Source organism: Phaethon lepturus, unplaced genomic scaffold (assembly GCF_000687285.1).
Source record: "Phaethon lepturus isolate BGI_N335 unplaced genomic scaffold, ASM68728v1 scaffold7028, whole genome shotgun sequence".
Classification (NCBI taxonomy): Eukaryota; Metazoa; Chordata; class Aves; order Phaethontiformes; family Phaethontidae; genus Phaethon; species Phaethon lepturus.
This window is the reverse complement of record NW_010555447.1, coordinates 31377-45102: the sequence shown is the minus strand read 5'-3', so window position 1 is coordinate 45102 and position 13726 is coordinate 31377. Positions and strand designations below refer to the sequence as shown.

Below are 13726 nucleotides of genomic sequence, written 5' to 3'. Positions count from 1 at the left end.
GGGTTTCAATCAGGTCCAGCCAAAGGCAGCCTAAGAATGGCTGTCTACTTTGGGGAAAGGGCAGGCAAACAGGGACCTGGGACCAACCCCAGACCCTCCTCTCCATTAGTCATGGGTCTGCCCAACCTAAGCACTTTTGTAGGGGTGAATCTTAAGTGAAGATAAAGGCAGTTAATCACAAATCACAAAAAATATCCAGAGAGCACTGGAAGGTCTAAGCAAACTAAAAAATAAGGATCTGCCCAGCTGTAGCTTAGAAAGGATCATCTCCATCTCTACTGTTATATTCTATTATTAATACTTTTAATATTTGAAGGCATTTAAAATAAAGGTTCCCAATATATTTATTCTATAACATAGTCCTCACTAACAGAGAGAAGTATTAATACCTATAAAAACTGACATGGTCCATTTTCCACTCCTATAAAAAGTGTGCATTGAAGTACTGACATCCTAGCTTCTGAATAGACAATACAGTTCCTTCTGGTACATATGAGGCCTTACCCACCACACTTTTGGAAGAGCTAGGGACCTGAGCTCAGCTGCAGTGTAAGTAGTTGCAACTCAGCAATCATCACACCCAGTGTAGCTGGGTGTCACACCCTCAATCGTCAATTGTCACACCCTCTGAGCTACTAAGAGTCTTACTGAGCCCTGTCACACAACAGCAGAGATCAGTGGTGGTTGTGGGAGGAGGGAGAGGGCGTCAGAAATGGGATTTAGATGTTTAAGAAAATTGTCATCAGTCAGACAAGACACCCAAGTTGGTAGGGGTGGAAAGAAAGGGGCAGGTATGGAACCTGACATTGATTCCTATGCTAGGGAGGCCCATAGCATTGAATAGCTCTCAAAACAGCACTGGATCCTTACAGTACATGTGCTTCTGCGGTGGGCAGCTTCACCCAGCCATGACAACATCTCTTTCCAGTTTGACCAAACTTGTGCCCCTATTAGATAGCACTCACACGTTCCTGGATAAGTGGCAAGGGTGGTTAAAACAAAGCCAAGACACATACTATACTAGGCAGCAGGTTGCATTCCCAATTGTTTAGCTGGTAGACTGAGATGCTTCCCTTGGACCACAGCTACTTCATCACTTGCAGAGACAGAATTCTCCAACCCCATGAAGAAATCCGCACTGAGATAGCAGTTGCAAGTAAAGCACTACTTCAAGACTGAAACCACACCATCGTTCCTCACATCCTCCCTCATCCTCACAGTAGTTTCACACAAGCTCCTCTTCACACTTCCACCACCCGCAACATCCCAGAGACCCTACCCCAGTTCCACTGAGTCACCAAGACCATGCGCAATCCTTCCCTCTGCCATTCTTTTCAGACCACTGAAGAGTAGGCTCGCAATCCTCGGCCACCTTCACCCTTACACAGCAAGAACACAAGCTACAGTCATCATGCTCACAACAGTAGGAAAGACCTTTTCTTCTGTGTCCCAAGGACTACATGTGTGCCTGGTTTGGGAATGGTGCCACAGAATATCCCAAGTAGGCAGTGGAGCTGTGTAGAACTGTTAATATTCTCCGGCCTTCCTGATGCTTTAACTGGCTTGGATTACAACACTGAACACCGACTTCCAATTTTTAGACATCCCCACCTGTCACACTGTTCATATGTAGAACTCCCGTTCAGCCCACAGCCCCATTATCTCAGGTATCCACTCCCCAAAACAATGCTAAAACCCACAAGAATGGACTCATCTCCCTCCTTGACTCCCCTTCTGAGACCCTGGCCCATGAAAATTCCTGACAGGTTATTTAGTGGAGTGTGTTGTCCCTCTTGTTGCTCATGGTCTGCTCATGAGAAGCTAATCCTTTTAACAATCTGTCTACCTGTGCTGTAATCATACCTTTGTTTTGATGTGCACACAAGCTCTGTGTGGCCTGGATCCACCCAAGGACTGCAGGAAAATCACACTCCAGATTCCACACAGGACTTTAGCCCTCTCCATAATATTTCTCGTTCTGATCTAACTGAGACTGGTATTACAGCACTGTAACTCCATCAACTTCAGCTGAAAGTGTCTGCTCATGCCAAATTTGATTTGGTCTGCACTGAAACAAAAACAAATCAAAAAACAAGCTTAGAGTGAGAAATACAGAGTTTGGCTTCCAAAGCTGTTTGGAGCTGATCTCAACCCTATTCTTGGTCATTTGTGTGTCTCCCTTTCCCCTGTAAAATGAGAATATTAGCATTTCACCATTCATAAAATAAGGTATTTACATTGTAATTTGTGAAGGGCTGTACTCTTTGTACTTCACCTGGAATATGTAAAGTGCTATGTGACAATACTGCTCCTCCCGATTAATGCCAGCCTATGAGAGAGCACTATCAGACTTTGCTATTATTTTTCTGATGTATACACTACATGGAAAAATGCCTGATATAATAATGGCTCAAGATTAGTGATGCAGGTTGGTTTATTTAAAGCAGTAACATCAAAGCAAAAGGTCTGCTGATTCAGCTTATAAAAATCATTGATGCATAAAACCAACAATAATATCAAGAAAAGGGGAATGGAGGACCAGGAGAACAGAAGAAGTAAAGGCAACCCAAGCCCATCATAAGTGCACACAAGACAGACAGTCTAACTCTTTCAAGAAGCATTTGCAAATACCCTTGTGCTTAGTGGGGAGAAGGTCTACGTGAAAAAATCTATGGTAACTGGAGGGACATGATATTAAGAAAAGCAATCTCTCTTCCATTTATCTATCTTTGATTGAAGCTTCTGGTCCAGCCAGCAGCTTGGGAGTGTCTTCATTTACAATATTCCTTCCTGAAATCTGAAAGCAAATTGAAATGGAGGTCAGTACCTGAAGAGAGATTTCAAACCATCCAAAGCACCACACTGTAACATGGTCTTAGCTATACAGTGACAAGTGACTGACGATTTACAGTCAACCATGTCCCCAATATCCTCTTCATAAAGACCACAGTGAGATGTACTGTGTATAAATTATTGCACAGATCATCTCTGCAGAACATAGGCAAAAATATCATGAGAACTCCATCAAGAACAGCAGGTCTACGGCAACTCACAGACTCTCCAGACCATTCCTTTCTTGATATCATTTCAGTCACATTTATTATATTCTAAATTCATATGAAAGGAGTCATGGTACTAACAACTTTTTCAAGCACTGCTTGACGTAAGTGTGACTCTACAAACTGAGGCATAATACTCGGGATTAATAGGGGATAAGCAAAAGGAGATTCAGCCCCTGGGGAGGGAGAGCTGTTTGATTTTGTTGGACGAAGTAAGTGACCGCCCATTACCCATAAAGCGATTCAACTCAAAACATTCTCTTCTGCACAATGTTTTCTTCTCAAACACCACGCCAGGACATTTTTGAGATACATTTCTCTCTGAGGTTACAGTACAGAATGCACTATTCCAGTCTTGCAAGGCATTCTTTTCCAATAAAGAAAAATTCTATTTGTGCTATGCCAAAAGTTTTTAGAAGCCTAATCACTACTTGTATCTTGTGGCTCCATGATGAAAGGATAGAAAGGGAACTAGCTCCCCATTCCTGCTGTCATTTGACATGATATTTATCATTCCTCATTTGGCTGTGGCTTGGTCAGCACACTGCTAAACTGTGTTCTTCCCTCTTCCCTCCTTCAACCCACCAGAAGGTTCCTATAGCCACCAATTAGGGTGAAGCAGGTCATTATTACCTTTGTCTAAATCAATGTTCTTTGCTGGGAAGCTTCTGGCTTGCTCAGCCTTCTCCTTCAGGATGTTGTTTTTGTAATCTGTGTAAGGGAGGAGTATAATTCAGACAGCCATTAGAACACGAAAAGAAAACAAAGCTTTACAGGCAAGGCGGACATGTGATTGGTCCTTACTTGAAGTACTCTAGGCCCGGCATCTCCAGATCTCTAGGAGTAACCCATGGAGTTACTCAACCACCCAGCAGGAAAAAGAAAGCTGCTATGACTTAATTTTTGCCCCTGGCACTAATCAGCTATGCATACTTCAGTTTCCTGCTCCTCATAGGTACTACAGATTTCTAGCATGTAACAAAAAGCTCTGGATTATCTACGTGAAGCTCACCTGAAGGTGACTGATGCAGTTATTCAAAGCATTTGCTCACAGGGGAACTCTCTCTGACATACAGAGAAGAAGTTATACTTGCTGCTGTCCTGATTTGCAACCTACCCCCTGCAACTCCTGTGTTCTTTACTTCAGATTTTGTATCTGCCTTTTGTTTACAGAAGCCCTTACAGCAATTCTGTAGCTTGGGACCTAAATTTGTCAGCTTTGTCAGGGTGCACAGAGGGGAAAAAAAAAAGGGGGACAGACTCAATTGTTTCCTGGTTTATCAACCCATTCACTGACATATGGCAAGCTGCAGCAGGTATGAACCTGGCATCATGGCAAGTCTTCAGGAATCTCAGTGAAGACAAGAGGATCAATTTTGCTTTACAGACAATCCACTTCAAGTCCAAGCAAGACATCCATGATCAATTACTGACACAATAAACTCAAGGCTGCACCTTCAAGCTCTAGTAAGGAGCAGCATCCATCTTCAGGAACATTGTAAGCTCCCCAAATCAGTCATACATATCCCAGAAAAAATACTTTCACAGATCACCAGTGAGATTAGCTTCCTTCCCCTCTTTTCAGTATGTTTCATGTTATCATGAGTTCCAGTATTTTTTGTATTTTCTATCTTTTGTATTCTAGGACTTTTGTTGCAATTTTTCTTCCTATTACATTGCCCAAGTTTATTTGTTTATTTATTTCCTAATTGCTATCACAGATCTTGATAGAAGGCCCAACTGTTCACTAAATGATTTGACATCCAGGGAGGGTGAAATTGTGGAAAGTTAAACCAAACTGGCTTCAATAGAAGGTGGAGGCAATGAATTTAGCTTACTCTTGACTTCTCTTTATTCCCACTTTCAGTCAACTACAGTTCATACCCACTTTCAAAAGAGATTATAAGATCAGTAGTTAGTACCAAAGAACGCTGATCTAATTTTTTTCCAGATCACTCACTCTGAGCTAGTTTTTATGTATTGTAGAATAATGATAGTCATTTGTCATATTGACAGATGCTTTTAGTTTCTTGGACAGGAGATTCTAGAGAACTGTCTTGTTGATCCTCTTCCCTGCATAAACTGCTTAAATTTGAGGAATTTCCTCCTCCCTAGATGCTGTCTTAATCTCATTCCACATTGTTTTGTGCTCACTTGAATTTGGCTTTCAGGTGCGTGCCAAAGAAGCCCAAAAACTCCAGGTGAAACAAAAAAAGCTGCGCCTCGTTATTGACCAACCTCATCAAGCAGCCTCTACTTAAACTCAGAAGTTAGAACTGCCCCCTGCAGCTGCAGTCCCCCTTCTTGCACTGACTTGTGGGTTGAGCTTCTCAAAGTTGCCATTTAAAATCAGGAGGTCAGTTAATTTCAAAATGGGCATCTAAATGTCATTAGAAAATCCTCAGTTATAATGAGTTTTGACCTGGTTTGGAGAATGGTTGCTAGTTGATGCATACCCAGCCTGATGTCTTCACTTTTGTATTGAGTCAGATCTGTTGTGTCGACAGTAAATTCTTTAAGGTTTACATCCTTCCTGAAAAAGGAATAACAGTGAAAAATGGTATTGTCACATCCTTTAATAACTGGCTCCTTTCACACTTTTTCACAATAGCTTTTCTAATTCTACTTTAGAGAATTTACAGTGTTTATTGTAAAACAATATGTTTTACATATTGTAAAATATGTATCTGGAGATACATATTGTATCTGGAGAAAAGTTGAAAAAAAAAAATCTATAGAAGATTTCATTCTCTATTAAGCACTGCTGATTTTCACAGCAATCCTTACAGAATCCTTTCCAGTTTCTACACGGCTTCCCTGGAGAAAGCATGACAGATAGATAACATCATTGGCAGCCACTGTACATGGGCACTTTTCCTGTCTTTGCCCCTTAATCCATCAAAGAGATTTCACATACTGCTTACTAGTGAATCTGGTTCTCCTCTCTCTTCTTTCTACTGTATTTTCTATTAACACCTGGAGATGTCTGGCTAGCTGGCTCTTTTTCCCCTATGTGTTTGTCCAGAGCTTAGAACAATGGGGAGCCAATCTGTACTGGAACTTCTCCACCTCTTCCACTGTAATAACATAGAATAAAATATAAAGGAACCCCACTACACAATCTTGGCCTCAGTGTCACAGTAGATCTGTGCATTACTCCTTTATCACTAACTCCTTAATGACACCTCACAAAAACATGATCTGTGAATCAGTTCCCAAAGTACAACCAGAGGAAATGCAATTGCCAAATAAGCCTTATAAACCATTCTCTCCTTCCATACTTTGACAGCATGGAAGTTGCTCCCTGATATGCAATCATTATGCAAGGGTATATTCCTGGGAACATTACACTAATAATGACTAGAGTGTAAAGCTGCAAAAACATTGGTGGAAAGCTATGATTAAACCCTATCAAACAGCCTACGCTTTACACGGCTGTACTCATGCTAACTAGTTCCTCAGCTGTTTTAGGCTCTTAATTACAGCTGGGGGTTGGGGCTCATAAGTTCATTTTCATGTATTCTAATCATAGATAGTAGACCCTGTAATTATACTTACTCCCCATATTTCTTCACATTGTATTCATAACCTAAACAGGGAGAAGAAACAGAATAAGCAGTCATATCCAGTCCAAGCAATCCCTCCCAGATAACAGTGATAACAGTAACACCTAGTACTTAATTCACAGTGCTTCTTATTGTGATGCTCACAATGATCACTTTCACAATCTCTCCAATACACAAGAATTCATGTGTGTTCCACTGTGACAAGGAGCTTCCCTTTCTTTTACTCACTAGTTTTCCCCGTGGTTTTCCCAGATCTATGGATGACAAGCCACAGGAAACTACAGCAATTGCCATATTTCATTTCTTTTCACCTCCCATTTATTACAAAAATATTAACCACATCTGTCATCTCTTGTGTGCTGGTGCCGTACTTGCCCATCCCCAGCTCATTGCTTAGGCCTGCAGCCACCACATGCTACAGACGGTGGTTTTCACCAGCCTCCCACATGCCAGGTAGCTAACTACACTCCTGTCTCACCCCACCCTGCAAGGAGTAATGATTTCAGGCTCCTCTTTTCCATTCAAAGTTCAGGGCCAGGAGTCTGTCCCCTCTGTGATTGCAAAGTAACTCCACTTAACGTCAGTGGAGATAGCCCGATTTTGCTTGGCGCTAATCCCCCAAGACATAAATAAGGATGAAGGTGGTACTGCAAAGAACACACCAGAAGACAGACTGGTGTGTATTTGCTTTTTGTGTGGCATCCAAAACTATTTGTGTGGAAGTCACCAAAACATCTCAGTGTCCATTTATCTAATTACACACACAGAGTCACCCAGCACAGGGGAGACATAGCAAGGACTTAGACATCTTAGTTCCCAAGGGATGCATGTGGCCCTTCTGCTCTAAAGAAATTCCACTTGTATAGAGCAACTATCTAGGAGTTCTAATTTTCTTTTCCCTTACAAAGAGCAACTCAGCAAATGAAGGCCTGGAAATTTTTACACTACCGGACTGGTCTTTTCTAGCACTTACCTCTCTGCCGGCGCTTGCGGGTGACGAGGACAACAATGATGAGGAGGACAATGAAGAGCAGCAGAGTTGCCAGGATGTAGCCCAGCTGCTGGAAGAAGTGCACCCGGCTCTCAGGGATGATGACATTTATGACATTGTGGCCTCTGACAACATTTGGATCTGACGGCAGAGGAAAAGGAAAAGAGGCTGAAAATTGTAATTGGCATCCAAAGCAAAGCACTTTCATACGTGGGCCCATATGTGGACCCAAAAAGCATATTCAGTGAGAAACTCTTTTGAACTGCATGAAGTAAAGGGCAAATGCCTGCGTAATTTACAGCGTACCACACCTTTGTCAGACAGAAGATGCCTGTGCTCTTCACAAAAGCATTCTACTTCCCAGGAGCACGAAGAATTAACAGTGACTGTTGCATATTCCCTTGCTGCAGACTGGCTATCAGTGTGTTCTTGTTTATTGCAGAGGAGAAGTCCAGAAAGAAGCCACACTAGACAGCCCCAAGTCTTTCTGCAGGGTAACACAACCCTCCTCTGGGTCCCTTACAACACACATACCACGTTGCTTCGGCTCCAGACAGCTAAAGTATGAAGTAGCCCCTCCCTGCCAAGGGTTATAATTTACAGAGTGGGAGGAATTTTCAATGCCAAAGAATTAGTTTCCTTTTAAATAAAATAAAAATCAATAAAATACATAAAATAAAAACCCACAAAGAAAAGCCAAGATTCCATTCCATTTGTGGGTGCAGCAGCATTTCAGTTCCACGGCGTAGGGAAGGGTAACTCAAAACTCTTACGTGGAACATTTTTTTAGATCTCAAATAAATAGGTCAATGTTTTACACATATAAAGAGGAAGCGACTTCTCTGCTTCCAATATTAAGAGGAGTGGACAAATTCAGCCCAGGCACAGACAGCAAACCCATAAGACACATTGCGCTGGGAGAGGCCTTTCTCTTTGAAATAGAGCCGAAAGTGATACCTTCTCCCCGTAACAGGGAACGTTCACAGAGCACCAGGCAAGAACCAGTATGGAGTTCTAGCCTACCATCCTCTTCGGAGTTTAACCCTGTAAATTAGTCCGGGAGAATGAGGGGAACGATGGGGGAAAACATCCCAAAAGCCACAGTAGCATTTAACAGATGTGTTCTTAATGAGAGAAATTTTGACATTTTGGGAACTGCTGGTGTAGTGACTGGTTCCAATTTGTCGGGTAGCTTGTTTCCAGTATTTAAAAACACCAACCCACCAACAATAAAATCAAATAAAATGATAGTGGATTGAAATAAAATGAAAACAGAAATGGTAATTTGCTAATGCTAACAGCAGTCCTAGAAAATCGAGAGGTTTTAGCGTATGCTCTGTTCTGGTAGCCTAGCCCTCCACTCCACTTTTTACTGGCATTGCTAGATGCTGTATGCTTGCTGGCTACAGTGATGAAAACTAGCATGTGTTTTTCACCACTGCTAAGCTAAAAAATACCAAACCAAAAAACCCACTTGCAAAGCTGCAAACAGTATACGTGACAGTTCTGCTTTAACAAATCTCTGGATCATGAAGGGCTTCTTCAGCAGCTGCCATAATGAGATGGTAGCCACTGGAGCAGCTGTTGAGCCAGAAGTCAGCACACATAAATGCATTCTATTCCTGGCTTTTGGCTTTCCCACAATACTGCAAGATAGTGTAGGAGCGGAGTTAAACTTCAGTTAACATTGGAGAGGTCTCTGTAACAACAAACAGTGGAAACAGAGATTCAATAACTTTGGGTGTCCTTGGCTTAGTCAATCAAGTAATACTAAAAATACTTGTCATACTAGTGTTTTGACAAAGCATCACTAGTGGACTTCAAAATGCATCACCAGGAAGGCAGTAGAATATATTCCAATTTATAATTGGTGAAACTGAGGCACAAAGTAACTGTTGATTAAATTGCACCCAGTAGATGAATGGCAGCACCTAGAATAGTATCACCAAGGTAATATAGACTCTCCTCATCCTAGTGTTGTATCAGAATTCAAGCTGAGGTGATGAAGGTTTATTCTATACCCGAGATCTGATCTTACAGTATGCCTCAACATGCTATGCCCGTCTGCCTCCAATTCACTCACATGATCTGGTTTAACTACTACTAAATAAGTTTCAACGGTGGCGAAAAAAAAAAGTTAGAACAGAGGTGCCTTTACATTACTTTACCAAAGTGTCAAGGGTCAGATTCTTCTGCTGGGTAAAATGGAGAGCTTTCTACCAAGAGAGCTTGCAAATGCTGGGTATGTGGCCCATTTCTTTTCGAGGCTGGCAAAGGATTGAGAATAGTTCAGCAATAAGCATGAGACACAACAGATGCCATTCTTCAATCACTTGCTCTAAAGCAAATGCAGAGCAAAAATGCACTGAATTATTAGACATACACCACATTTATACTGCTGAGACTGAGAGCAGAATTGAGCTTATGCTTATATTCAAAACAGGATGAAGTTTCCTGTGTGGAAATGGCTCCAGGCTTTGGAGATATGCCAGAAACTATAGCCGCTTGCTGAAAAAGCTCATTGCTTTGCTTTTGTTATGTCCTGATGTTTCATTTGGGCTTTACCTTATATCCCCAGAAGAGTTCTATACCATTTTTCATGGAATGGGGCAATATTTCAGCCTTTCCTGCTACACACAAATAGGGCATGTCCCAGCAGGCTCCTCATCAGCAGTGGTTTGAAAAAACGCACTCCGGATGTCTCAGCTTCTTTCACATTCCCATCAACTCAGCACATTTTTGTGTGTAGTGCTCTCAGACCAGCTGAGCATTCACTGCCCCTAGGGGACAAAGCTCGTCTAAGGCTGTTCTTTTTGACAGTGGAAATGGCCTTTGTTATGAAGGCAAGTTCCTCTAGCACTGAGGGCACTACTGCCAAACCAAGACATCCCTGGCAGGTTAAATTACCTGTAGGTTCTGTCTCACTTTTGAGCAGGTGGGTAACTATTCAGCAACAATGAGGACAACATCAGGAAAGAGAGGAATAAATTCCTGGGTGGGCAATTCTGAAAAAAAGATCTAGTTTCCATCTGCACAATGTGATCTGGATAGGGCTCAAGGGCAACAAAAGGGCCGCGGGCAGGGAGATTGATATTTGTATGTCCTGGCCTCCATGACAGCTCAGCCCCAACAGCCACCTCTCTTTAGTACTGCCTGGGTTTTCTGGACACCAACCTTAGGCCCAGGGGGAAGGATTAGTTTTCTATGACTTGAAAAAGCCAATTGTTAGAGAAGAATATTTAAAAATGTATGAAGCATGTCAAAATTATGTATTAAGCAGACAATAAATATTAAACCACAATGAATATTTTAAAATGTTAATAAGGAACTATACCCAAAAGACTTAAAAAAATACTAAAATTGGGACTTCAATTTTACTTTTCTGCCTGAACTAAGCGTGATGGTTTTGAGTTTCGACAGGCTGTCAGATGATAGTTCAGTGCAGTGGAAAATGTGAAAATTGGTTTAAGACAAAAAAAGAAAAGCTGAAGGGCGGAGGAAAATTCCTGGTGCTTGATTCTGCACAGTCAGGCACTTTGCACCACCTAAACCCCGTGCACAGGAGAGAGTAACACTGGTGAGAATAGTGGCATGTTGTAATAGCAAAGGCAGAGCAGAATTGATCCCTGCCTCACACCTTCTCTAGATCCATAAAAGCAATCAGGAAACGGAACCTGTTAGAGAAACAGCTGTTTGCCTTGGGGCATGTCAGCATTACAGAGCAGAACAGGCTGCAGAATTGCCCGGGAGCAAAGAAAACAGAAGCTGGACATGATGTCACTACAGCACTGCAAGCAGGGTAATTAACCCTCATGGGTGGGACACTCCACTTTCGGTGCAGCAAAGCATTAAAGCAGCTGTACAGGATCCTCCCCGGTATTGCTAAGCGTGCAGCTGCAGGTGTACCAATGTAATGGAAATAGCTCAGAAACAACCAAGCCCATACACTAGAGCCATCGACTAGTAGCAAGGGAGGCAAGACCTCATCTACTCTTCTAACCCTAGAGGCAGGAATAGCCCCTGGCTCAAATGTGAGAAAACTTCACAGAGGAAACTTCAGTGTTGCTCTAAGTGGCACCTTCCCATCAGTGGTGTCCATACTTCTGCAGAGCACAGGTTTGTCTTGACCATGCTCTCTCCTGCTGGCACTAAGTGATCCCTGCAGACCACTGTGGAGGGACAGAAAAGGCAAGGACATTTTGGTATTTGGAGCAAACACCTCCTGAGTTCATATGGGGGGAGTAATATGTCATATTCCTGTCCTGTGGCTTAGTGAGCCCTTTAGAGCCCAAGGTGCAACTGTAGATACTTACCTGTTCCTCAATCAGGAGAACTGTTTCCAGAGGCCACCTACCTATGGCTGGGGCAATGTTGTGAGTTGTGAGGTTCACCACCTTCTTCTCTCTCACTGGCTCTGTTACAAAGACTTGGTAGATCCTGCGCTCATGCAGGCCACAGTAGTGATGGTGCAGATGGCAGGAGTAAGTGCCTTCATCTGCACTTTCCAGCTCTGAAATCCGCAGGGAAAAGTCACCCAGGGCAAAGGCTGTGTCAGTGATATTCATCTTCTGACGAATGAAGAGAGGTCCATAAGAACGGCGCTCGCCAGAGGCATACAGATCAATGAGGCGGTCAGCCCGGTCATGAGGAACCCCTGGGGGCTGCCTGTCCCAGTGGACCACTTGTTGTTCCTCTTCACTGTGCCGCTCAGTCCAGATGTGGTTATGGTTCACACAGGGGAGCATCACTGTGCTGCCTTCTAGGGCAACAATCACAGGCTTTTCCCCATCCCAGTACTGGTTTGCATCTTCAGCTGTGGAGGAGACAATATAAGTTGTGCAAACTTGGTATGTGCATCTTTACATACTTGTCCTATGCTTAAGGACACACAGGCACACCTAAGATTGCTTTCAGACCCTGCAATCCTATAACATATCCCTTCCAAAGATCTTGAAGTGCCGTAGACATAGTGTGCCATGTTCACACTTACTTCAGCAGTTCATAAATAAATGCACCTTTACCTTCTACATCCTAGGTCAGTGCATTCAGGACCACTTTCTTTTCCTTGTAACTGAAAGTTAATCTCTCGCTTCAGAGGAAGTATATTCTCTCTACAGACTAAGAATGGAACAAGAACAACAGATTTCATCTTCAATATGCTGTATCCCAATTCCCCAAGCAGGAAATGCTTTTCTACCCAGAAATGCCCTAATTACTGGAGGAATTCAAGAAACACTGTTTTGTATTTTGTTCTTGAAAAGGAATAACAGAAGCAGCAAAACACAGATGAGCAGACTGGAGCTCACAGGCCTGGCTGGGTGTTTTTATTGCATAGAAGGTGTGAGAACAACTGCAGAAGAGATGTCTCTACTATCCCATCAGTCCTTCAACAGCTTCCCAGAAAAATCAGCCCCAGTAGCTTCACTTGTGCATTATACAAAGACCAATTTAAATGACACTGTAGTAATGCATGTGTGGCGTGGGTGGCACACACTGCAGTTGCCAACAGCACTTAGAAGTTTGCTTTTAGAGCTGGAGTTAGATCTTTGTGGCTAACCTGACTGATGATGGATTGTTACTAGGGACGTTCTACTGCTGAAACAGTAACAGGACAGTTAGCTAATTGGGCTGCCTAGAGTAAACACTTAAGAGGCTCCATGCATTGTTTGGCACATGCCAAGAAAGGAAAGAGGTTTATAAATACACACATTGAATAAAATTACTGAAACTTAGGGAATCTGATAGCAAACAGCATAGTGAGCACCACTGTCTCCTGATACTTTCCAGACCTCTTCTGGCATCTGTGCCCTGAACCTGCAACTGAGAAGGCATGAACAAAACCCTGCATCCATCTCTGACACTAGCAGAACAGCATGCAAGGCCTACCATGAATCAGCATACAAGCCCCACGGTGAATTCGACAGAGTCCTGGTGGCCACTGGACTGCAGTTTCCAGACCTGGTCCCTTGCTGAAACAAACACCAAGCTGTTTGCCACACCTACCTTTCTTGGTGATAGCTAGTTGGATTTTCACAGTTTCGTATAAGTGGCAGTAGTGATGGTGAAGATTACAAGAATATGTGCCTTCATCACTCTCTGCAACATCTAGT

The 13726-nt window shown here is 42.8% G+C and overlaps 1 protein-coding gene across 1 annotated transcript in view; it reads right to left on the bottom strand.

Annotated features, from left to right (window-relative positions):
• Positions 1-2419: 2419 nt before the first annotated feature.
• Positions 2420-13726, bottom strand: part of MXRA8 (matrix-remodelling associated 8) — a 20403-nt gene continuing 9096 nt past the window's right edge. The window contains exons 4-10 of the mRNA XM_010292154.1: positions 13620-13721; positions 11971-12429; positions 7599-7757; positions 6618-6648; positions 5516-5592; positions 3693-3770; positions 2420-2797 (exon numbers count right to left, since the gene is read on the bottom strand). Coding sequence (XP_010290456.1) covers positions 2772-2797; positions 3693-3770; positions 5516-5592; positions 6618-6648; positions 7599-7757; positions 11971-12429; positions 13620-13721 — 932 coding nt within the window. The 3' untranslated portion in view covers positions 2420-2771. The remainder of the gene's footprint in view (positions 2798-3692; positions 3771-5515; positions 5593-6617; positions 6649-7598; positions 7758-11970; positions 12430-13619; positions 13722-13726) is intronic.